Source organism: Carassius carassius, chromosome 31 (genome assembly GCF_963082965.1).
Source record: "Carassius carassius chromosome 31, fCarCar2.1, whole genome shotgun sequence".
In the NCBI taxonomy this organism is placed as follows: domain Eukaryota; kingdom Metazoa; phylum Chordata; class Actinopteri; order Cypriniformes; family Cyprinidae; genus Carassius; species Carassius carassius.
The window spans coordinates 2563971-2590945 of NC_081785.1; the positions used below are offsets into that span (position 1 = coordinate 2563971).

Sequence of the window (26975 nt, forward strand, 5' to 3'; positions counted from 1 at the left end):
CAGATCGTTAGCGCCTATTTTACCGCATTGTTATGCAAATTAGCTCGCACACGCTCTTACATTAAGTACAGGATTGTTCTCAGTATAATAATGCACATCTTAATGATTGAAAAATGACTTATTTTAAAACATAATTCAAAGACTGAATGTCTAGTTTGGCGGTTAGTTTACCCTGTGATTCTATAGTCTAGTCTGCATTTATTTTAAACAGACAAATAATCATCAATTATCTTGTACTTAGCCTACACTTTAAAAAAAAAGGTATTGTGACAATAAAGGATATTTTAGCAACCATTTGAAGCCATATATTTCAGTTTCAGAGTCAGACCCTGCAGCAGCAGGCCCCTCATCATCATACATGGCTAGGTGAAAGCAGTGACAGTGAGGTGGATGTGAGTGTGACAGTGAGATAAGGTGAGCTTTTTAACACTTAATTAATTAGTAATTAAGTGTTAAGAGGAAATAAGCAAAATTAGTACATTGTTATTGTACACATTTAAACTTTAAAGTGTAATTACTAATTACAGTTTAAAGTTTACAGTTTAAAGTTTAAATGTGTACAATAACAATGTACCCATTTTGCTTATTTCCTCTTGTAGCAGAGGCAGAAATAGAAGATGAGGTTGATATTCATATAAGTGATCAGAGGGAAAGTGAAGAATGTGATGAAGGTAGTCAGGAGCAGGAGGACAGAGCTGAAGAGGAAAGAGAAGAGAATGAGAGACTTAGGGATACTGGAGAGGGATTGTCAGAGGACCCAGGATTATGGCCAACAACTCTTACTGATAAGCACAGGAAAACTATTGTTCAAATGCTAGCAAAAAACTGGACTTTAAAGACCTGATCAGCAAATTTGCGCATGCAAAGACCCGTCAATGGGCATTTAGTAAAAACTGACATTATTTAGTTTGTGTTTCAGACCAAAGTTTCTCTCATTTGGTATGGTCATTTTCAGAACTGCTTTACAGTATATTTGATTTAGTCCAGGTTTGGACCTTCTAGACCTTTGGTCATCTCAGTAAGAAGTACTTTCGACAATAAAACAAAAATATATTAATCAGAGTGTGGCCTATTTTGTTTACATTTTAAGTGTTTTTATGATAAAAATGCAATACCTTATCCATTGGTATCACCGTGGCTTTTTCGGCCGAGGCGCAGTTTGAGGCTGCCTCCTCTAGCGGCGCAGACCGTGCGTCGTAAATCAATACATTTTCAGGTGAAAACGCTAAATACAGGTTCGCGGCTAGAAAGTAGTGCGGGAGCTGCGTGGAGTTCCGATCACATACGTATGCGGAAATTTGAGATCCGACTTGAGTCTCGGATGCGTTCAAATATTTGAACTTCTGCGACTAGACCGTATGCGAACGCCCGACCGGATGTGAAGTATTCTAATCAAATCTATCGGTGCCAGGTCAGAATTACCAATATTTTGTTAACTTTAACATTATTCTTCAAACACAATTTATGTAAAATGGTGGTTTATAATAATTATGGGAGAAATAATTATTAAACCATTATTTACATGATTAGCCCCATAAAACCTACTGTTTTTATTTTGAGGGTTATCTGATTTGTTACGATGTATTCATACATTACATACATTATATTCATTAAAATTATTAATTTTACCATGGTAAACATGCCAAGGTAACAGTTGCTGCACGACCAGTTTGAAAGTTCTGCACGACTGCCGCTAGAGGGAGAAATGCGACAATCATGTCCCAATGTCGTGTGCCGTGGAAAGGTGGCTTAAAGTTTGTTAAATGAGGTTATGACGTAGTTCTGTCGGATGATGATGCCATTTTTTACCACGAAGCCAAGGCATTTTTTCCAGAGTCGTCATCCACACTGAAATGTCCAAAGATATTATCTGCCTTACCGTGCATGTTTAAATCTCACTGAGGTTATACAGACATAAGTTTCATGCAATTATTCTGGCAGGACCAATTTATTTAGGGACATATTTCACCATTTACTGGCGTGATCACTTAGAATTTATCTAATACACCACTACCCTCGTTTTGCCGCAGGATCGCAAGTGTGAGTAAAATTCTGTTGTCTTTCTAGGACCGTAATATGAAAAGCATGCAAGTAAATATCTTTAGAAACTGCTTGGAAGTGAATAGCACATAACTGCAATTAATGTTATTGCCATAATCATGTCTATTGGTATGTTTTACAAGATTAAATGATATTCATCGTTTTCAGAAGCCTCTGTTTCCACAGTCTATACTACAATGTGAAACCAGTGTTCCAAATTTATTCGTTTTGGAGGCTGTTTAAAAAGGCCGGAAGGCCAAAACAACAGGGTTGTTTTTCCAACAGGAACGTACTAATGTGGACAAAGGCTTAAGGAATTGTCAAATTAGGCAACCAATTGCTAAGCTGGCAACACAGTAGGCTACGCATTCATTTTTTAGGTTGCCCTATCAAATGTTACTAACCTGTCTACTCTTCCCACAGCCAAGGAGGGGGAAGATGGGCCTAGTGGTTAGAGAGTTTGACCCCCTAACCCTAGGGCTGTGGGTTCGAATGTCGGGCCGGCAATACCATGACTGAGGTGTCCTTGAGCAAGGCACCGAACCCCCAACCGCTCCCCGGGTGCCGCAGCATAAATGGTTGCCCACTGCTCCGGGTGTTCATGGTGTGTGTGTGTTCACTGCTGTGTGTGTGCACTTTGGATAGGTTAAATGCAGAGCACGAATTATGCGTATGGGTCCCCATACTTGGCTGAATTTCATGTCATTCTCACTTTTTTTTTTCACTTCCAACAACTACAGCAGCCGAAGCAAGCTCCGCAGGCAGCCAAAGCAGCTATCTCTCCTCCTCTTCTTATGCTCCCCTTTACTTCTCTGTTCTCCGTATCTCCTCACTGCCGCAGCAGTGTCTGTTCCCGCAGGAGCCTTTTCTGTATCTACCACAGCAGTGTCTGCTTCCCCAGGAGCCTTTTCCGTATCTTCCCACTGCCGCAGCAGTGTCTGCTTCCGCAGGAGCCTTTTCTGTATCTCCTCACTGAAAAAAAAAAAAAAGCCTATTCATCCTAGGTGGTGTTGATAGTATTACGTATCGATTATAGTCAAGACGATATTAGACTCATCCTCCTATTAATGTATTTTATTATCATTATTAGGTGGCCTACTATAATTCGGCTACCAAACTGATCCGTTATTCCATTCTACGCTTGCCCGTGCTTGCAAGGATGATATGAGCCTGTAGGCGGTGAAGAAGTCTCAATCCACAAACTCCTGTACGTCTGCAGATACAAGGTATTTCATTGCACTTTAACAGATAATCTGGTATGCGCAATATTTTAAAAAAGCCTCACTAACTGAGTTTAATGCAACAGTTATGTTAGAATGCATCTCATTGGAGTCACGTGATGCGCTCGAGGTAGTTAGACGTATCCAAGAGAGCTCTCTAGAAATCACCTAATATATGTTGAATTAAACACTGAAGCATTGCCCAAATAGTTCTGAAAAATATCTGATACTTGTGTGCAACGCGGAACAATGGAGCGTCGACCAAAACCCAGGAAAGATGAGCATAAAGCCGCCGAAACTACTGAGAGAAAGTCTCCGCAAATGGCTGCTGAGGGGATCGTCTCTGAGGGGGAAAGTTCAGCGGGGGTTCTCGCCGCCGCGCTGAAAGAGTTTCGGGAGATCATTGGGAGTGTTAAGCAAGAGCTGATCTCTCAAATGTCGGAACTTCGCAACTCCATTCAGGGTTCAATTGATACCCTGACCATGTCTGTCTCGTCTATGCAAGGCCGGATCACTACGGCCGAGCAAAGAATCAGTGATGTGGAAGATGCAGTTTCGGGAAGTGAGCGGTCTCTCGCTCTCATCAAAAAAGAAAACGAGGTTCTCAGAAATAAGCTGGAATATATAGAGAACTACAACAGGCGAAATAACATCCGCTTGATTGGACTGAGTGAAGGAGTTGAAGGTCGGGAAACGGTTGAATTCTTTAAGACATGGCTGCCGAGCGTGTTGGGAGAAGAGAACTTCGGCGCTCCAATTGTCATCGAGCGTGCACACCGCGTTCCGGCAGTGCGAGTCTCGGGAAAGGCTCCGCGGCCCATCCTGATTCGACTTCTGCGATTCCAGGACCGTGAAAGTATCCTTCGTATCGCCCGAGACAAAGCACCAATTTCTGTTGATGGAAAGAGAGTCAGCTTTTTCCCGGATTTCTCATCAGACGTGATGACCCGCAGAAGAGGGATGATTCCAGCGCTTAAGGCATTAAAGGAGAAGAATGTCAATTGTCATCTTGTATATCCCGCTCGTATTCGTATTTTTACGGAGGATGGTGGAACACGATTCTGTCACACGTCGGACGAAGCCCTCAAGTTTCTGTCGGAACGTGACTGAAGTTGTAGTTGACGTGGCGGAGTGTGCGACGTTTTGGGATGGATACAGTCTCATACTTGTCCCAGATCGATTTGACTCAGCGATTAGTTGTTAGATCTGGACGGGTGAGTGATTGTTAAACTGATATTTTGGGAACTTTACTTAATATTCTTTGGTCGCCTGCGATTTATTTATTTTTATTTTTTGAATGGGTAAAGGCCTATTTTGATTTATTTTCCCCAAGTATTGAGTTGGGCCTACTGTATTTTGTTTTTCTCTTTTCCTTGTACAATATCAGTGAGGGGCTTCATCTGATAATGGACTGAAAAAAAACAAAACAGACTTGGACAGTTTTTCTCTGACGGGCGGCTGCACTTGATTCGATTTGTAGCTAATAGAGTTCAATATGTTTGGGGCATTATTATAAATGACTGTTGCTTATATCAGTGTGTTTTAAATATAAAGGGAGCTCGGGGGTAGCCCTTCATTTTTGCTTGGGAAGGAAGTGCGAGCTATTCGTTTCTCAACGGGTTTTTTTTCCACTCAGCTGTTGATAGTTCTGGTTCAGCAGCTTTAGCAGGGTTTCTGTGTTTATATGTGTATTTCTTTTATTATTATTATCATGTTTATTTTATTTATTTCCTTTTCGGAGAGATACATGTCAACATTTAAAATACAGGGTGACAGTGGATCAATCAGGATAATGTTTAATTTTTATAAGGGTGTTTTATATGGTGATTTTGATACCATAGATTATACATGACAACAAAGCCTTTGAAATTTGTGACATTTAATATTAAGGGTCTACATAGTCCAGTTAAAAGAAAAAGAGTCTATATGTACCTTAAGAAGTTGGGGGCAGAAATAGTTTTTCTGCAGGAAACCCATTTAACGGATTCTGAGCATAAAAAATTAAAAAGAGAATGGGTAGGTCAAGTGTTTGCATCCTCGTTTAATTCTAAGTCAAGGGGAACGGCTATACTGATAAATAAAAATATCCCTTTTACAGTTACAAAATCGGTACTCGACCCGTCAGGAAGATATGTAATGATACAAGGACATATGTACTCTGAACAGTGGACAATGTTAAATATATATGCGCCAAATATTGATGATCACTTGTTTATGCAAAATGTTTTCCTTCAAATCGCTCAATCATCAGGCTCACTTTTGGTAGGTGGGGACTTTAACTTTTGTCTTGATAATGTACTTGATAGATCTTCAACCAGACCATTGCCTCTTTCTAAAGCAGCTCAATCAACCACTGCTTTTATGAGAGATTTAAATCTAACTGATGTTTGGAGGCATGAACATCCACAAGATAGAGATTACTCTTTTTATTCACATCCTCATGATACACACACCCGTATAGATTATTTTTTGTTATCCACCCAACTTTTATATTGTGTGATGGATGTTGAATATCTTCCTCGTTTATTGAGTGACCACTCTCCCCTTGTAATGTCACTGTCCATCCCAGAAAAAATAGGACGAACTTATAGGTGGAGGCTAAATCCAATTCTTCTTAGACAATTGGAATTCCAAAAATTTATTAGAGAACAAATCGATATTTTTACGTCTACAAATAAACGTTCTTGTTCTAATAGCTTCATATTATGGGACACTTTAAAGGCTTATCTTAGGGGCCATTGTATGGCATATACTAAGGGGTTAATAAAATCAAAAAAATCCAAACTGAATGAGCTAGAATCCGAAATCTTAGCACTTGAAAAACTATACCATAAGGATCAGAATAAGGATGTTTATAGGGAATTACTTAATAAAAAAATGGAGTATAATAAAATGAACACCTACCAGGCAGAGAGGGCTATTATTAGTTCTAATCAGCGTTATTATGAGCTTGGCGAGAAAGCACATAAAGTTTTGGCCTGGCAATTAAAACGTGATGAACAGAAACGAACGATAAATGCTATAAATACAGGTAACGCGGAAACATATATTCCTGTAGAGATTAATGATGCATTTAAGCAATATTACACAGAGTTATATACTTCTCAGGCATGTACGGATAGTACACAAATGGATTCTTTCTTATCCTCAATCCACTTACCATGTCTTTCAGAGGAGGACAGGTTTGATTTGGATCAGCCTTTTTCTGCCTCTGAGTTGACTGAAGCCATTCTTATAATGCCTAATAATAAATCTCCGGGTGAAGATGGCTTCCCATCCGAATTTTATAAAGTTTTTAAAGATTTGCTTGTGCCATACTTGATGGAAGTACTTGACCAGTCTAGGACGGACAAGTGTTTTCCAGACTCTTTCTCCAATGCAATAATTTCGGTAATATATAAAAAAGGTAAAGATCCGCTGAAATGTGCGTCCTATAGGCCAATTTCTCTCCTTAATGTGGATTATAAATTAGTTACTAAAATGATAGCCAAGAGGTTAGAAACCCGTCTTCCTCTGCTGATTAACCCAGACCAAACTGGTTTTGTAATGGAGAGACTTTCAGCAAACAACTTGAGGAGACTATTCAATGTCATTCATACTGCTAAAGAAAAACGCATACCGGGAGTAGCTGTTTCTCTTGATGCCGAAAAGGCTTTTGATCGCGTCGAGTGGCCATATCTTTTTGAAGTGCTGAAAAAATTTGGATTTGGAGCTGCATATATTGACCTAATTTATTCACTTTATAAATCTCCTAAAGCAAAAATAGTTACTAATGGAATTACTTCTGCTACATTTCCCTTGTACAGAGGATGTAGGCAAGGATGCCCCCTAAGCCCAGCTCTCTTTGCACTGGCTATCGAACCTCTAGCCGAGGCTATTAGATGCAACTCTGATATAAAAGGCTTTGGAATCGGCCCTGAAATGCATAAAATATCATTATTTGCAGATGATATTCTTTTATTTCTTACTGACCCCATAGACTCTTTGTCAAATCTACAGAGTGTGTTACAATTATATAGCACTTTCTCTGGATACAAAGTGAATATTGACAAGAGTGTCATTTTGCCATTATCAGGGTTCGACTCTACTGCACTGGACGGCTTTTCCTTTAAGTGCTCTCCTACTGGAATTAAATATTTGGGTATTCAGGTAGATGGTGACTTAAAGAATCTCTATAAACTCAATTTGGCCAGTCTTTTAGAGAAGGTGGGTAGAGATTTAACCAACTGGATGGATCTACCACTCACATTACTTGGTAGAATAAATGCTGTTAAAATGAATATTTTGCCCAAATTCTTATATATGTTTCAATCTCTTCCAATAATAATCCCTAATTCATTTTTCACTTCTCTTAATAAGTTAATAAGATCATTTATTTGGCATCGTAAAACACCTAGGGTCAGCCTTGATAAACTGTCTTTGGATTATAAGCAAGGAGGACTGAGACTTCCCAATTTTAAGATGTATTATTGGGCAGCCCAATCCAGGTACTTAGCTCAGATGTTTGCTAATACCCCCTTTCCCTCTTGGCTGAATATGGAGATATCTGAGATAAAAGAAGAATGTCCTGCCAATATTTTATATACATGGGATGATAGACTGATTAAAACAAGAACTAATAATCCCATGATTAGACATTCAGTTCAGACTTGGAAAAAACTGCGGTCTCTGCTGGGACAGGATAATTTTCTTTCCCCTAAAACACCTTTATGGGGGAACAGATTGCTACCAATGTGTCATCAAAACAAAAATTTTAAGATATGGGCAGATAAAGGAATTACACTGTTAGAGCATTGTTTTGATGGTGATGTTTTAATGTCGTTTGAACAGTTAAAGAATCGATATAATTTGAGTAATAAAGAATCCTTTAGTTATCTACAATTAAGAGATTGTTTAAGAGTCAAAGCAAAACCTTATCCTAAATTACCAGATTTGACATTTATTGAGCAACTCTGTTACTCCGATAAACCACTATATAAAACTATCTCTAGAATATATGAAGCTCTTATCTCAAATCAGCCTTTAGATGACCTAGATAAATCCAGAAAGAGATGGGAGCAGGATTTGGGGGTAAGAATAGATGCAGACCTGTGGGGTGAATTATGTAAAGATGGGGTCACATCAACCTTGAATTCTAGGTATAGATTAATTCAGTTTAATTTTTTACACCAGCTTTACTATACTCCATCTAGATTACATACATTTAATAACAGTATTTCACCCCTCTGCTTCAGATGTGGTACAGAAGAAGGGACATTTTTGCATTCCACCTGGTTGTGTCCTAAAGTTAAGGTGTTCTGGGTACAAGTATGTAATAGTATATCACAGATTCATGGAATTGACTTTCCAATGGATCCAGAGGTATGTTTATTAGGCAATTTTACCAATTCTAATCTCCGAAACAGACAAGCTATTAAGCTTACTGAAATGTTGTTAATAATAGCTAAAAAATGTATTGCTTTGAAATGGAAAGCAGACACTGACGTGCCTATTGGAATGTGGTTGTCGGAGATTTGCAGCTGTGTACCCTTAGAGAAGATCACATATTCAATGAGAAACAAGGGTGAATTATTTTATAAAATCTGGAAACCCTTTTTGAATTATATAAATATACCACATGTCTTGATTTCATAGTTAATTTTCTAACTGTCTTTCATTGTATCTCCATTTGTAATTTTTTATTTGTATTTTTTATTATTCATTTATTTTTCTTTTTGTTGTGGTTTTTGTTGTCACTGTTGCTTCATTAGTGTTTTGTTGGATGTTTGTTATTGTATTTGAAAAAAGTTAAATAACATTTTCAAAAAAAAAAAGAATGCATCTCATTCTTGTTTCTGTGGTGTTGTGTCGGTCTCATCATGAGGCGCGTGGTCCAGAGCGTCCAAATGCATCAATTTCAACTAAACTTTACTCCAAATATATTTACCTGTTTTGAATACTATATTTAACATGTTCGTTTACGTCCATATTAGGGTTTAATTGGTGAACTTAACTGAAATCCACTATTGTTTTCACCATTGACCGATTTGCAGATCATTTAGATCAGTGGTTCCCAACCTTTTTCAACTCGCGGCCCACACATCCAAACATATATGTTTGCGCGGCCCACTGCAAAATAAATAAATAATAATAACTGACCCCGCTATTGTACGGTTAATAACTTAGTACTCAGAAGCTAGATTGTTAACTGTATTTATTTGAATGAACTAGGGCTGTGCGATATGGGGATAAAACATCGCGATTTCTTTGATCAATTTTGATATTTCGATTTTAATCACAATTTTGACGCACACATATATGCTTTACAGTCATAAATGCATTCAGGATGAATTTGAAACATATTTCCAAAAGAAAACCAATTAGAGCTTTATCAAAAAGTTGTAACGTCTCTAGAACAGACATAAGTCAAAATAATCACTAAAGGTGTAACAACATTTATAGACTTATGGCAAAAAATAAATAAAATATAAATATATACAGTTATGTGTGCGGTGCAGAAGCAGCAGAGAGAGTGCATTATTGTAACGCGAAAGCACATTAAAATAATGCACGAGAGCGAATCTCTCCGCTCGAACGCAGATTTCCTTTTGCTCTGTCACAAAACCAGACAAGATTGCTCAGATACACGCTGCTCTCACCCGGAGAGAGTGTGCGCACTTAAAACGTTTCTCATCACACTTAAACTGCGTCCTGTGCACTCACAACTCTCTCTCTATGCTCATGTGCTAGATATTAATTTTCGCACGTTTTTATCTAAAGCCTTTTACCTCGTGCAGTGTGAACGCTCTGATCCGTCAACATGGGCTCGGAAAAAAGGCGCATCGCAGACAGTGTGTGAACCTGGAGTTAGGCATATGCCCAGTCTGTTCTGTTCTCGCAGTAGGCGCTGCATTCTGATTGGATCAGATAGCATAATGCGGGAGGTCAGAGCCGTGAAAAATCTTGCTATAAAGCGATTTAGAAATCGCGCAGGCTCAAATCGTTGTTATGATGATTTCTATTAATCGCACAGCCCTAGAATGAACTGGCAATGAACAGAAAATAACTCGGACTGGCACCACTCAGCAAAACGGGAAAACCAGATCCAGGCAGAGCTCGGCAGCGGGTGCACAGTCAGCGGAGCAAGCAGTCAGAGAACATGTTGACAGCATTTATGCATGTTTGAATTTGTTGTTCTGTAGCATATGCAGCAAAAATATCTAAGATAAATTGGCGGTTTATTCTTAAACCAATCAGCAAGCTCCAATAGTGGAAGCATAGTTACAGTTTAATATTTATTTTTTGTTATTTAATTATATATATGAAATATATTTATTTTATTAGTAATTGGCGGCCCACCTACGATACCATCAGGCCCACAGGTTGAAAACCACTGATTTAGATAGATAACTTCCGTGTGCAGATGCGGCAAATTTTTCACAAGACAAGCGAGATGACAGTAGTACCCGATTAAATTAACTAGCTGTTTTAAATATAGTAATTTAATATTTAACATCAGTTTATCAGTGCTCTGAGAGCATATATTCTTTTAGACTATCGGTGATTCCATAGGCTCTCTTTCTTTCACCTGCATGGTTTAAAACAGCAAATAGTCATGCCATGACAAGAACAGAGTCTCTCTCCTACTCCACCCAAGCACGATTACATCGTCGATACGTATCGTCGATCTCACGCGCTGACAAGATGACGATTGACAATGACCATATCGCTGATTCATGGCACTTATTTGGGGTACACTGGCACAGGAAATTCAATTTATTTTTTGTACACTTAATTTTTCAAATACAATGACTGCACCAAGATTTTCTGACTTGATATCGGAAGCAGCTCATTGGATTTGTTAAACAATTATGCAAGTAATCCTCATAGCGTCTACCCTTTAGACAACCAATTGTTCTTAGTATTGAACCCCTGTCAGGCATTGCCATGAGTATTGAGTTCCCGTCGGATGTTGGCGAGAGTCTCCCGGCTAGACAACTTTTTTCATCCTTTGGTCAAAAAAGGCTTCCTATGCCGTCAGTATTGAGCTCCCATCGGACATTGGCGAGAGTCTCCCAGCCACATAAACTTTACTTTTCCATGCTACGGTCCGTGAGGCTTACCCGTTCGGTGCCTTGAGTATTGAGCTCCCATCGGACGTCGGCGAGAGTCTCACGGCCACCTAACTTTTCGTTCCTGTTTGATGGGTGACGGTGCTCGCTGTACGACGACAAGAGTCTCCACCTCCCGCCAAACTCTGTCCAAATCTTTTCCCCCCGCCTGGTGAGGCTTACCTGTTCGATGTTCTGAGTCCTGATCTCCAATCAGATGCTGCGAGAGCCCGCGCAGTCGGGTTTTCCCCTTCTCGCTCCCCGGCCGGAGAGGCTTACACGTCTGATGCCGTTGAGTATTGTGCTCGTGTCAGATGTCGGCGAGAGTGCTTCCGGTTGGGTCTTCTTTTCTTGCTGCCCACAAACAGGTCTTATCCATCTGATGCCGTGAGTATTGATCTCCCGTCGGGTGTTGCAAGAGTCCTCTTTGTCGGCGGCCCAAAGCCTGTTTATCTGCTCAACTGAGAGGACCTACACGTCCGTCATCCTGAGTCTTGATCTCCAGTCGGAGGCTTCATGGGTCCTCTCGGTCAGTTATCTGCCCTGGTTGCCCACTGACTAGCAGGCAAGCATCGAATCACCTGATACAAGCAGCCGGTAGGGCCTACCTCTCCAAATAGGTAAAGTTGCTCCCACTGGAGTACATAGGCTCTCCCGACCTGCCGACCAGCTGACTTTGTATCAGCCCCGCTTAAACGCTATTGTGGGGGGGTCCTTAGTCTGGCGGCTGTCCTTTCCACTATTGCTTTTTGGGGGGTACTCTAGGTTTGGGCCATTCCCGAGCTCGGAGCCCCTTCCCTGGACAGCACGCCAAATATGCATTATAATACTTCAGCTAATTATATGTAAGTGTGAACTCGTGAAATGTAGTTTCATAACAAGGTTCGGGAGGAGCACGTCAGATACTTAGCTTAATTAGCACCGGTGGAGCCACTTAAGATAATCAACCTTAGGGTATAAATACAGCTCAATTAGCCTACCTGTCTCCATTGACGGTTTATCAGCATCCCCCCTCTACCCCATCTCCTCCACTAGAGTTAATTTTACACTTTTATAGTATACGGGGGCGTACTCTAGGTTCGGGCCATTCCCGAGCTCGGAGCCCCTTCCCCGGACAGCACACCAAATATGCATTATAATACTTCAGCTAATTATATGTAAGTGTGAACTCGTGAAATACTTCTGACAAAATATCTTATCTTATGTTATCACATTAATAAACAGTCTGTAACTTATTAGTTAGTTGTGCAATTGTTTCAGTTATAATAACCCACACATAACAATCATTTTAAATATGATTCACATGACCCTTTTTTTGTACTAGAGGTGTCAAACTCAGTTCCTGTAGTGTCACACCCCTGCAGAGTTTAGATTCAAGCTTCATTAAGTGTATCTGATCTGGCTAATCAAGTCCTTCAGACTTATTTGAAACTAATTATGTCCTTTATGACCCTTCATACTGTACTGTATGTTTTTGTTAGACTAAAATGAACCAACTCATTAGAATCCTTCATTCTGTAATTGGACTAAACTGTGGTTCTGTTAAAGAAGTGTTTTGCTGGAAACTATTTTAGTACGGAATTCAGTAGAATTCACATAGGAAAACAATTAAAAGAACCAAGCATCATTGGGTTTAGTTATTTTTTTTTGTGTGTGTGTGTGTGTGTGTGTGTGTTTTAAAACATCATCCTCTCTTTGTTAGAGAGTAACTTTTTTTGGTCAGGAGAGCTCATATCAATCTACTTTGATAAAATATCTTTATCTATAGGTTTTTTTGGGGGGAGGGATTTTAATTTGATTTACCATTAAATTCTGTATTTTATAATGAAAATAAGTATATTTTTTTACATTGTTTCACAAAAACAAAAAAGTTCTATTTTATTATGAATATATCATGCATTGGGTCTGATGCCCTCTTGTGGAAAATAAATTATATTACTTGCATTTTTGGGTCAGTCGTGGCCTAAAGGTTAGAGAGTTGGACTTGTAACCCAAAGTCATGGGTTTGAGTCTCAGGTCTGGCAGAAACTGAATGACCAGCACTCTCTTCCACCTTCAGTACCACGACAGAGGCGAGACTTGGATGGGTGAAATGCAGATCAAAAATATATTTGGCCTCACTAGAGGGGCCTAAAGGATCTCTATGGAGATTTTATACAGAGCAAATCAACTGGAATATGCAAACATAGTTCAATTTGATACAATTATAATTTTTATGCATTCAGATATATATTCATGATTTTTTTTTTTATATACATTTTGTACAAAAGGCTATACATACAATTATGGTGTATTTATACATCAGTTATTTCTGGTCCTTGAATCTGGGAATAAGAGAAAGTGTTTTTGAATTTTGCTGCATCTTATCATAAATATTTCAAATTACTTAGAGTGATGACAAATTTGTTTGTTTTTCGTGCCAAATTTTTATTATATAGATGCATGCAGTCATATGATAAGCTTGCAGTAGCAGCATCTTGCGGTGTCTCACAGGAAAAGCTGTTTGAGAAGCTCATTTGCACAGAATTTGAATTGCTGGATGTGTCACCAGCCACCTAAACAAATTAATAACGATCTTTTATTGTGAACGTGAATTACTGTGTCCTGTAATGTTTGTAGTTCTTGTTCTTTATGAGAGGCTGTCAGATCTTTCTGCAAATCATCTTTATTGCTGATGATTTGCAAAATGCAAGAAATTATGAGTTTGAAATATGGTGTTGATGGACCAAGAAACAGACCAGTAAAATATGAATTCAAGCATACTCTATTTGTAAAAATATCTCAAACTTGAAAAAGCGCAAAATCTGGTCTCAAAACACGTTTTATTTTTCCACACACATTTTGCAGCTCAATGCAAAAAGCTAAACAAAAAACAAACAAAACAAATGGTCTAAACTTGAGAGTACATGATAATTTTGCAAAAAAACTATGTACTGAATATATACACACACACACAAAACCCAGCATAGACCGATTTGGACCGGATTAAGTTCAGTGCTGGTCATACTAAAACCAGTGACCAAAATATACATATCATATTCTCGATGTTTAACTAAAGTCATGCATTATATTAATTTCTCACATTTATTGTGCATTTTTCCTCACAGCTTGTGCTCTTCATATATACAAAATATATATTGTACTGTAATTGACATTTGCAAATAGAATAATGAGCCACATACCTGTTCACATTCAGTGCTTATTTTTGATCACAGGGCTTTGTTGTTGTTTATGTGACAATATCATGATGTCAGATAGTAATAAATATGATTGCATTCAAACTGAATGTTCTGTCATAAGGTATCTCCAAAAATGCTGCAGTAATACCAGGCAATACTAACCCTAATGCAATACAATAACTGCCATTAACTGTGCATTATACAACAATGTTAAATTTATTTTAATAAAATACATCTGTCAAAATATCTTATCTTATACTATTATCACATTAACAAACAGCCAGTAACTTATAAGTTAGTTGTGCAATTGTTTCAGTTATAATAACCCACATATAACAATCATTTTAAATATGATTCACATGACCCTTTTTTTGTACTAGAGGTGTCAAACTCAGTTCCTGTAGTGTCACACCCCTGCAGAGTTTAGATTCAAGCTTCATTAAGTGTATCTGATCTGGCTAATCAAGTCCTTCAGACTTATTTGAAAAGTACAGGTGTTTCACTAATGCATATAAATGAATTACACTTATGTTGGTAGATTTTTATTATGTTTATTAAAGTTTATTATGAACTTTAATTTCTTTTAAAGCTTTTCATTAATTATGGCCTTTATGACCCTTCATACTGTACTGTATGTTTTTGTTAGACTAAAATGAACCAACTCATTAGAATCCTTCATTCTGTAATTGGACTAAACTGTGGTTCTGTTAAAGAAGTGTTTTGCTGGAAACTATTTTAGTACGGAATTCAGTAGAATTCACATAGGAAAACAATTAAAAGAACCAAGCATCATTGGGTTTAGTTATTTTTTTTTTGTGTGTGTGTGTTTTTTAAAACATCATCCTCTCTTTGTTAGAGAGTAATAAAGCCTCACCTCACAGGTCCAAATGACCTGAAGCATTTAAATAATACTTCTTTTTTTGGTCAGGAGAGCTCATATCATATTAGGTTTTTTGGGGGGAGCAATTTTTATTTTATTTACCATTAAATTCTGTATTTTATAATGAAAATAAGCACATTTGTTTACATTGTTTCACAAAAACAAAAAAGTCCTATTTTATTATGAATATATCATGCATTGGGTCTGATGCCCTCTTGTGGAAAATTAATGATATTACTTGCATTTTTGGGTCAGTCGTGGCCTAAAGGTTAGAGAGTTGGACTTGTAACCCAAAGTCATGGGTTTGAGTCTCAGGTCTGGCAGAAACTGAATGACCAGCACTCTCTTCCACCTTCAGTACCACGACTGAGGGGAGACTTGGATGGGTGAAATGCAGAGCAAAAATATATTTGGCCACACTAGAGGGGCCTAAAGGATCTCTATGGAGATTTTATACAGAGCAAATCAACTGGAATATGCAAACATAGTTCAATTTGATACAATTATAATTTTTATGCATTCAGATATATATTCAGAAAATATATTATAATATAAATATATATTTTTACATTTTGTTTATACATACAATTACAGTATGATGTATCTATACAACAATTATTTCTGGTCCTTGAATCTGATTGGCTGAAAGCTTTTTCCAGGAGTGTGATATTTGCACGATAGCCCTTCAAATTAAGATTTTTCGGGACCCCACTTCAAATGAAGGGGTTTGAGAATGATCTCAGCACACACTTATCTACAGCAGCAACAGGGTTGCCCGAGCAAACAAGAACAGTCCTTAAATCAGATATGCCAAACTCAATTCATGGAGGGTCAGAGCCCTGCAGAGTCTAGATTCAACCCTAATCAAACACACCTGATCCAACTAATCAAGTCCTTCAGGCTTATTTGAATTGATATACGTTTTGGAGCAGGATTGAAACAAAACTCTGCAGGCTCCGGCCCTCCATGAACTGAGTTTGACACCCCTGCCCCCTCCTTAAATGTAAGTATTTTTTTATATTAATAAGGATTTGAAAAATAATCATTTGTTGTGTTACATTCAATCTTGTGTTCATATTTACGGTCATGTTCTTCAAAGAAATGTTTGCAAAAAAAAACCTTTGAAGTTTTTTTTTTAAGTTGAACCATTAACTGACTGCATGATAGTCCTACAAAAGCATATTTTCATGTCTGATCAGGGCCATAACCACCACAGAAATTGAGTGAGACAAGTACCTACAATAATTAATCGGCAAACTTTTTTTTCAAATTTGGCCATTTTGAGTGAGATGAAAGTTGTGTGTGTGAATAACATGTGTCTCTCTCTACAATGCACAAGTTTGTGTCATATTGTTTCTGTAAAATAAAATATAATGTAGCAATTCAGTATTGAAGCTATTTTATTAATTTAAGTCATGGGGCAGCGTTGACAATTTTCTGTGCTCCTGGACAGGGCCAGATTTACATCGTATCGTGACAGGCAAAAACTTTTTTGGGCCACCTTCCTTATTAATAGGCTTATATAATATCACCACCCAAGCAAAAGTAATCTGTGGAAACTGTTAATATAATAACCGCCGCTCCCTATACGCAGACTATGCGGTTTGCATAGGACACCAACTCGACTTTCCAGGTTCCCTTACGAAAATTATCCATGGTGTTAATAAGAATAACACCACAAATCATCCTACTTGTAGCCATGGTAACTGCAAATTAACCATGGTTTTGTTCCTTAAAAAATAATTATTTACAAAAAAGTATTAATATTTTATATATATATATATATATATATATATATATATATATATATATATATATATATATATATATATATATATATATATTGTTGTTGTTATAAAAACAGACCTAAGCCATCAATAGCTTTTAAAATGACTTAAAATGCATTATATAAAAACAATGAAGCAATAACGATTGGTTAATATAACACTGTTAAAAAACATAATATAGGCTAATACTAAACAAACTATTTATGTACAGTACATAACATGTTATTACAAATACCTGCAAAGGGAGCCAAAGGCCATGTACAGTAATTGCTGCTGCTACACTTCACAGTCAAATCCTTGTCTAGGCTGTTGGCCAAACATTTAATTCAACTATTCACTTAATCTACAATTTTATGTGGACATCACAAACCTTACAAAAAAACCCCCTATGGTTTTATCATAGTAAAAGTACTTAATTTTCCTTTGCATGATTTCTGTGTGCTTGAAACTATAAAATAAATTAAGAGTCATAATAGTCATACCATTTATCTTCTGTGATACCATTGTGTAACCACTAGATGGCTGTTTAGCCCTACAGTATATAAACATATAAACATGGCTGTGTGTTTCCTAGTGGCTGGGAAAGTTGGATTCCAACATAATTACTTAGTTTAATTTGGATATATATTTAAACATAATAAAAGACATATTAAATCAAAGCTGTATTATAATTTTTTTTATAATTGAAGTGTAGGTTTTTCGTGTTAATCAAATATGGACACATAGAAAACATTTTGTTGCTCATATTTGCTTCCTATAATAGCTTGATCAGTTTAATCATGAAAGTAATCAGAATCACTACCAAAATTACAAAATATACAATTGAGTGTTAAATACTATTAACAGAGACATGGTCTGAAAATTCAGATTTATGTAGCTTTATTGGTTTAGTAAAAAGGTTTTACAAAGTATAGCACTCTGATACTTAAGAGCTGAGCATTGCCACATAACATAATTTTGACTGTAATGTTTAACATCAGCTCAATGGTGTATGCAGATTATATGATATATGAAATTTCAATGTAAAGTCAAACCAATCCAATAATGTTAACAACAACTCACAATTAAGTATGAACACATGGGAGTCTAGTCTAATGGTACACAACTTATAAAGTATCATGTATTAATTAAGTTATTGTATACTTATTTTTACTGTAGACTATGTGTACATTAAAAGTACCATTCTGGCAGTGAGAATGATCCGGAACGAAATGAAGATTAATATTTTGGCATATGATGTGTTTACTGAACCAATCGGATAAAAGAAAAATGGAGAGTCAGTGAAAGCCTCATGTGATTGGCTACAAGAAGGTGGTGGACCCGCCCTCCCTCTCACGCTTGCAAAACTCAGTTAGGGAGAGAATCGTGACAAAATTGTAAGCGCACTATTATTATTATTATTATTATTATTATTATTCAGGAACTTTTTGCCCCACGTGCACAACAAGTCATTTAGACATTTGCAGTTTTTTTTTTACACAAACAGATTGTTTCTATGCAGTCAATCCATTCTGCAGTTCTTTAAACTGTTGTTTTTGCTCGCAAATCACTGTTCACAGGCTTGCAGTGCTTTTGACCATATTTTAGCGAAAACAATGAGCCAAAAGTGTAAGTGCCGAAAAATGGAAGAAGAATGCAGATCATATTTATTTAGCTTTAGCATGAAGCTGCAGTTTCACCAAACTTGAATTACACTTATGAGTAACAGTAAAATGCTGCAAATCATTTTTCTTACACTTGAAACACGATTTCCACCTTTACAAAGCTTCTCTTGTGCATGCAAATTTAATTTAAGCTTACAGTTTTATGTACACTTCCACAACTGTCACCCTGCATATAAAAAATATTTTTGCCATTAAATTACCTTCAAACCACCCAGGTTTAATCGCCAGTGTCTTGTCAGCTTGGATAAATAAATTGTCATTTTATTGTGAATTTTGCTTTTGCAGCCAGTGGTTTTATTGGTAAAAATCTACACTGATAACAGAATGGTTGTAGGTTCAAACCACAAAACAGTGATTAACTTGACTCAAGATGTTCAAACTCAAAAGGAAATTTGATGGTACATTCCCTCTAGGTTTACTGACAATTCAGACATATGCTATTGCTTTCTGAACATCTAAAAAATGAATATGGGTAAATGGGTAATTTACATGAAATTAAGTTTTTGACAAGTAACCAATTATATTGTTGTGAAAAAGGAAAGTGCTTGTACAGTATATTGCCAAATTATGTTATGGGGTTGATTTCAAATTTACTCAGAACAATGAAAAAATTTTGAAATAGTTTTCCCTGTCTAATTGTTTTTTTAAATTGTATAGCTAGCTACATGTTGTCACATCATAATCTTGCAGTAGCAGCATCTTGCAGTATCTCTCACGAAAAGCTATATTAAAAGCTCATTATGGCTTATGCATTTCTTAAATTGATCAAATATGATTCTTAAAATTTTATAAGCTCATTAACTCCATGCCTGTTTCTTGCAAACACCAATGTTAACACAGATGGTTCCGGCGTCATCAGTAGTTGAAAGTTCTTCAACCAGAATGTCCATGTACTGGTTCACTAACTTCCTACACATTGACTTTAGGAAGCCGATCTCATCACAGACCACCCCCAGCTTATTTTTAATGTCGTCCTGTAGGAAATTAAGTCATTAGTCTCACATTAATTTATTAAAGCTTATAAGAAAGTACTGATACTGACCGAAGTTGCTCCATTGGAGATCTGTTTTTTCAGTTTCTTCATCACCCACTTGCAAGCCCAGCACTTTCCAGGGAGTTGTTCTGTTTCTATCTCACCCTAATATATCAACATATGGCAGTATTTTAGTATCAATAGTTTCATATGACATTTTGAATTGAATTAGCAGTTCAAAATGGACATGACTAGCTGTTTGAAAATGATTTTCTAGCTTATGCATCCTGCAAACACTCTTAAAGTTTCATTTCAGTATATGACAAAGATCTGACCTCTATAGATCGGGATCGATGCATAAGACAGTGATTAATCAACTGACAGTCATATTGTTGTTTGGCCAATTAAATAGATAGTTGTAAATTCTACCATCACCTACACAGATCATGTAGTTTTCCAGATTTCTAATAACAGTTTGTGAATTTTGATGTGTAAAATAATAATTTATCTAAATTAGTTAATTTTGTGTAAATGCTATTTGTTATCATTAGTGCTGTCAAACAATTAATCACGAATAATCGCATACAAAATTAAAGTTTTTGTTTGCATGAAAGATGTGTGTGTTTTGAATATATAAATACACACACATACAGTATATATTTAGAAAAATATTTATTTGATATTCATATAATTTATATTATAAATAAATATATTTCTTATATAAACAGTACATATTTACATACTGAAATATATACTTGCATGTGTGTGTATTTATGTATACAAAATAAATATACTCTAACAAGGAGGATGAGGCAGTATTAGAATCCATTTGCAGTTTATTAGGGAAAGATCTTATAGACAGAGTCGTTAAGCCAGGCAGAGAGTCAGTACCATAATAGCAGTCCGATCTTTCAACATGCACAAGAGGAATCCAAAAGGCAGACACAATAAGACAGGCAGATAGGTCCAACACAAACATCAGTCCAATCAGGCAGTAAATTCAATGGAGCAATTCAAGAAGCAAGAACTTGAAAACAGGCAGAATCATACAGAAACAGGCAGTCAGAATAGTCACTAGGAAACTGCTTTGTAAGGCAGGTAAACTAGCAATACTTAGCAAAGTATGAACATGCTGACTCGTGTTAAATAGTCCCAAACACAAAATGATTGTAGAAGCAGAGGGAGCGGTGAACAGTCAGTACTCAGGTGAAGGCTCCCTCTGCTGGCGTGGTGTAACATATACACAGTACACATGCATATATTATATAAACAAAAACTTGTTTTGGATGCGATTAATCACGATTAATCGTTTGACAGCATTAAAGTTTACACAGTCAAGAAAAGCTCATGATAAACGATGTTAAGGATGACTCACTGAGTTTTCTTCAATTTCATTTCCAATGGAATCTTCTTTGTGCATTTCCCAGTGAAGGGCACAAACTGTAAGAAAAAATGCATAATAAATGTAGCCAATAATGTGGGTATTTAATATAGCACATGAGTTTAGTTAAACAGCGAGAATATGATATGTATACTTTAGGTACATTCAAGCTGGTTTTAGCATGACAAACATTGCACATCAATGAACTTGAGCCGGTCCAAACCAGTCTATGCAGTCTTTTCCAGCTAGTCACACAAAATTAAGATAAATAGATGGATAAAGATAACCAACAACTGATCTGTGCTAATTTTACCTGAGGATATCAGCAGGGTGATCAGGACGATTCTCCGCAGCATCTTGTTTGGCAAAAGAGTCTGAACACAATGAGACTAAAAACTCTCCACTTGTTTGCTGAAGGTCTTTGAAGACCCTCCTATTAAAACACCTCTATTTTTAGAAGAAACCAGACAATGTGAAGTGAAACCAGTTAGTTTGAAACTTTGTTTGAAATATTGCATTTGAAAAGGGTTGCCCTAATGCCACCCAACTAGAAGCAACCTCAAATAATTAAGCCTTAATTTAGATGAAAGATAAATCATTTTTACTCCCTCTTTTCTAATTGCCTCAACTTTCAAGAAGAGAGAGTTACTTTAACTTAACTTGCATATTGCAGGGCGTCTGATGGTTTTCACACTAAACCACACGTTGAGCTGTTCAGTATAGAATCAAGCACTGCTTCCTCATTTCTAATTCTCAAACTGTTATCATTTTAAAAGTCCTGAATGAATTGATGTGACAGTGAAATTCAAATTCAGAAATGTCTTATTTCAATCAGGACCACTTCCGTCAAGTATATTTATGACAATTATAATTGCATACAGTTAGTGTTGGCGGTATGGTTATGTTCTGGGCAACACTGCACCCCCCTGTCCATGCAGCCATGCTTAGAGCGGGGAGAGCAGCAAAACAAACCCCCCTGGTGTACAGAACAGAACCATTATAAGCATATATAATTACAATTCACAATTGCGTGAGTTGTAAACAAAATGTGAGAGACTGCTTCCAATGAAGAGACTGTACAGAAAAAACAAAGTTAGATCAGATTACTGGTTCAGTTGGTGGAGTTGGGGTTGGAGGAGGGAGTTAATTGCAAGCAGCAAAGCGATGGAAGAGACACTGAAGAATGGGAATTTAAATAGACCGCAGGTGATAGGTGTCAAAACTGGATTGGTACACGTCAGGAACAGCTGACTGTCAGCTGATGCAAGTGTGACTAACGGGGCCTGACTGAACTAACGCGATGCTTGATATCTTCTAGAAGTATCTTCTCATTTCTGAAAAGAGAGGCAGTTTGCACCCCACCTAAAGCTGTGTAACTCTTACAACTAAACTATCCAATAATTGGCGTTAACTATACATTATACATCAATACTAAACAGTTTCATTTCATTTTTATTTTAAAAATACTTAAGAAAAATTGTCTAGTTTGTTAGTTGTGTGTTGGTTTACCATAAGATACCCCACACATTACAGTCATTACATTTCTTAAAAAGTTTCCCATCTATCATCACCTTCAGTGTCTTTCATTCTGTTATAAGAAAACACTTTACGTGCTTTATTTATGTCACAGAATGTTGCTTATCGGAGCTCATGAAGACAAAATTAGGAAAACAGTCTTTAATCCAACTACACAAGGAATACAGAGAAACAGGTTTGCAACTCATCCAAAACACAATGTTAGACAGGACCCTGAACTCAAGAAACATGGGAATATAAATCCTAACCCAAATGAAGACTATTAGGCTGATTAATAGAAAAGAGGGGAATTCCCAAGATTGGGAAACTAGGTCAAGCAAGGCAATGAAGACAAAAATCATACAATCCATAGAACATACAGTACATGTGAGAGTTTATTTATTTATTTTTGACAGACTAAAAAGAACTGACTCATTAGAATCATTTATAATTGAACTACATTGGATGTGCTATTGAAGAAGTATTTTGCAGGAAACCTGGGTATTTTTGTACAGAATTTGGAAAAATTCACACTTAAGGAACCATACGTCATTAGGTTTTCTTATTTTACTGTATAGTCATTTATCTTGAATAAAACCAAATCTGAATAAGAAACATTCTAGGTACCAACCACTGATATGTATATAAATTCTACTATTATACTATACTATTATAATACCACTTTAGATCAGTGATCCCAACCCTAGACACAATGTACTGGTATTGTACTGAATTCACCCAACCAGATATTCATTAAACAATCTTGTTTTGTGTTCTGTTGAAGAAAGTCTCGAATAAATGACATGATAGTGAGTGAATGATGATTTTCATCTGCTGGCTGTTTTCACACCTCTGCCACAACAACAGACATCTAAACAGCACTGTTTGACAAACAACCCACACACATACGCTGATACTACCCAGACCCCTTCACACGTCTCTTCTTGTAGATTTTTAGTTACTTTAAAGGCTTTAGCAATCAGTCATCATTTCCTTTGAACTAGTTTCTCAATAAATGTTTTTTTTCTCACACTTGGCCTGCAATGAGAAGAATCAATAAATATAACTTCTGCTTACTAATGGTCATGTTTTAAAACTGTTGTGTTTGAAAGGATGCAAAGTTACTCTGATGTTATTATATATCTGAACATATCAGTCACTGTGAGAAAGCCAAGGGAGGAGAATGGCTTGTGTGGTTGTGTTGATCTCAAGACTTCATTTTGTCTCATATCGTCAGCCTTTTTGCATCTTAAAAATAGTTAATTATACTTACCATAACTTATATTTTCTACATATATACTTTATAACAACTTCACATTAAGTGAAACTCTTCCCCATACACTCTGTTACAGATCAATGACATGGTGTCAAGAAACCAGTCACTGCAAGAAACAGAAAATTGACAAATAACAATTGTTAAAGGGGACCTATTATGCTCTTTTACAAAGACTTGATTTTGTTTTGGGGTGTACTAGATCAGGATGTTAGAAAAACACATTATTTTCACATATTTTACATTATTACAACACCTCTCTCTGCCCAGTCTGACATGAACAGCTTGAATAGTTCCTGCATCAAATGAAGGCCCGCCTTCTGAAATACAGAGTGTGCTGTGACACTGGGCCAGTGTTTGTTGTGATCGGCAGCACTTTGTGCCTGGTTGGGAAATTGCATTCCAATTAACATAGACCCCTGCTGCAGCTTTAATGTAAATATTTCAAAATCAAATCAATTTGAGCATGATTTAAACCGGGATGACTGTCATCACTCTGAGTTTGTCTGCCTTGGGAAAGCTAGCGTATCTCTGACATAGTGATAACACTAGTTGCCTTCTGCCTACTATCAAGCCTCTGCAATTGGTCCAGAAAGCAGCAGCAAGGGTTGTCTTCAATGAGCCAAAAAAAGTGCACGTTACTCCTCTCGTCATCAGGTTAAACTGGCTACCAGTAGCCGCTCGCATCAAATTCAAGGTACTGATGCTTGCCTGCAAGACGACCACTGGCATGGCACAACATACCTAAACTCACTGGTTAAATCTTATGTGCCCGATGACTTCCGGTTTAAGCATGGCGTGAGTAGACGCATGTGAGTGTAGCTCCCGACCTCTTTCGTTTATTTAGTCATTATTTCTTCGATATTTATTCACTACAATTGATTATCTGGCAGCTGATATTACTTGAAATAACGGTGGAGTAAAAATGACAAGTAGAAAGCAACCTCGCAATAAAACTGGCGACAAAGACGGTGAAGCTTCGAGCAAGTCCGAAGATATGGCGCCATCCCCTGAGGGCGTAACGGCTTTACCTGAAGATCTCGAAAGGCTCCGGTCAATGCTTCTTGCCGATATGACGCAAGTAGTTCACTGTCTTTTAAATACAGAACTGGCTGGTGCACGGTCACCTGTGAACGCGACATTGGAACAAGTTAAATCATATTACGAAGCTCATGACGAACGTCTTCGCGAGGTTGAAGATGGGCTAAATGACTACAGTGATAGGCTGGTCAATGTCGAGGCTTCAATGGATGCACTACTGAAAGAGAACGTATCACTGAAGGAAAAGCTGGACGACCTCGAAAATCGCTCACGGAGATCTAATATGAGAGTTGTGGGCATTCCCGAAAAGTTGGAAGGACAAGACCCGATTAAATTTATGACAGTTTTTTTTTGAGGAAGTACTGGGGAAAGAATTTTTCACAAGTCCTCTTGTTCTTTCTCGTGCCCATCGAGTCGGACCCAACCCAACCAACGATGCAAGGACCAATCAGACCAAACCAAGAGGGTTTCTGGTTCTTTTTCACTACTTCCAGGACAAGCATCGCATTCCTCAGATTCAGTAAGCAACAGTGAGAGTTGCGATTTCGCGGACGCCAGGTGTTTTTCCACGAGGATTTCAGCGCTGAGCTGGGGAAAAAGCGAGCGGCGTTCAAAGATGTGAAGTCTCGGCTCCACGAAAAGGGAGTCAGATTTGGTCTTTTGTACCCTGCAAGGCTCCGGGTTACTCACGAAGGGAAAACACACTTGTTCAGCACGCCAGAAGAAGCCAACGAGTTCTACCGTTCTAATTGGGGTGAAGAATAATGTACAAAGACATTCCTTTTTCCCCTTGGGTAAGGAGAAGAGGAGGGGAGGGAGAAAAAGAAAAAAGATTTTTTTTTCTCTCCATACGGTTTCATAGACTCTAATTAAAAAGATTCATACCGTAACTATGTACCAACCCGAGGTTGCGCTTGACTTATGGTTATAAATATCATAATTTCCTTTTTTTTTCTCTCTCTCTCTCTTTTTCCGGCCGGATAGCATAGAATTTGACACCCTTTTGAACCTAGTTTTATAATAAGGGGGCTGCACCTACATTGTATATGACTTCATTTGTTGGTTCGCATTCTTTGGAAGTTTTTCGTTATGTTTTATCTGCGATCATCCTCAGTTGGGGATTTAGATCTAGGAATAGTAATGTTTTTTTCTTTTCTTTTCTTTTCTTTTCCCCCCTTTTAGTTGGGGGTTGGGAGGGAGGGAGGGGCGGTTGGCAGGATTGTTTACCTCTGGTTTCTGTTATCTTATTTTTGTCATTTACAATTCATGGCTACAATTTGCTTTAGATCAAGAGCATGCATGCTTTTAATTTATGTATCATACAGTTAATATAGGTGATGAAAATGGAGGTCATCCTGTGAGACTTGTGACATGGAATGTCAGAGGTTTAAATGGTCCTGTTAAAAGAGCTAAGGTTTTCTCCCATCTTAAATCTTTCAAACCATATATATTGTTTTTACAAGAAAACACATTTAAGATTGGCTGATCACAATAGAATTCGTAAGATATGGGTTAGTCAAATTTTTCATTCCAAATATAATAGCAGATCTAGAGGTGTGGCAATTTTAATTAATAAAAGAATACAGTTTATACCTTCTGGCACAATCTGTGACCCTAATGGCCGTTACATTATTGTCTCTGGGTCTCTTTTTCAAGTCCCAGTGGTTTTAGTTAATATTTACGCTCCCAATTGGGACCATGTTCAGTTTGCAAATAGTCTCCTATCGATAATTCCCAAGCTTGATACACATCATTTGTTATTCGCTGGGGATTTAAATTGTGTTTTCGATCCTGAGCTGGATAGATCCAGCACTTGTAGTAATGTTTCTGATATGGCAATGGCCTTTTCTCTATTTATGAAGCAGAACGGTTGTGTAGATCCTTGGAGATTCTTAAACCCGTTGACTAGACAATTCTCCTTTTATTCCCATG

The 26975-nt window shown here is 37.3% G+C and overlaps 2 protein-coding genes across 2 annotated transcripts in view; both read right to left on the reverse strand.

Moving 5' to 3' along the window:
• LOC132111331 (antimicrobial peptide NK-lysin-like) overlaps window positions 1-21599 on the reverse strand; it is a 30038-nt gene extending 8439 nt beyond the window's left edge. The window contains exon 1 of the mRNA XM_059518537.1: window positions 21585-21599. The gene's annotated coding sequence lies outside the window, so the exon portion shown is untranslated. The remainder of the gene's footprint in view (window positions 1-21584) is intronic.
• Window positions 18826-21682, reverse strand: LOC132111330 (antimicrobial peptide NK-lysin-like). The gene is made up of 4 exons (XM_059518536.1): window positions 21528-21682; window positions 21209-21273; window positions 19903-19998; window positions 18826-19834 (listed from the first exon to the last, which is right to left on the reverse strand). Exons 1-4 carry the CDS (start codon window positions 21568-21570, stop codon window positions 19658-19660), a joined length of 381 nt encoding a protein of 126 aa, XP_059374519.1. The 5' UTR covers window positions 21571-21682; the 3' UTR covers window positions 18826-19657.
• Window positions 21683-26975: the final 5293 nt, after the last annotated feature.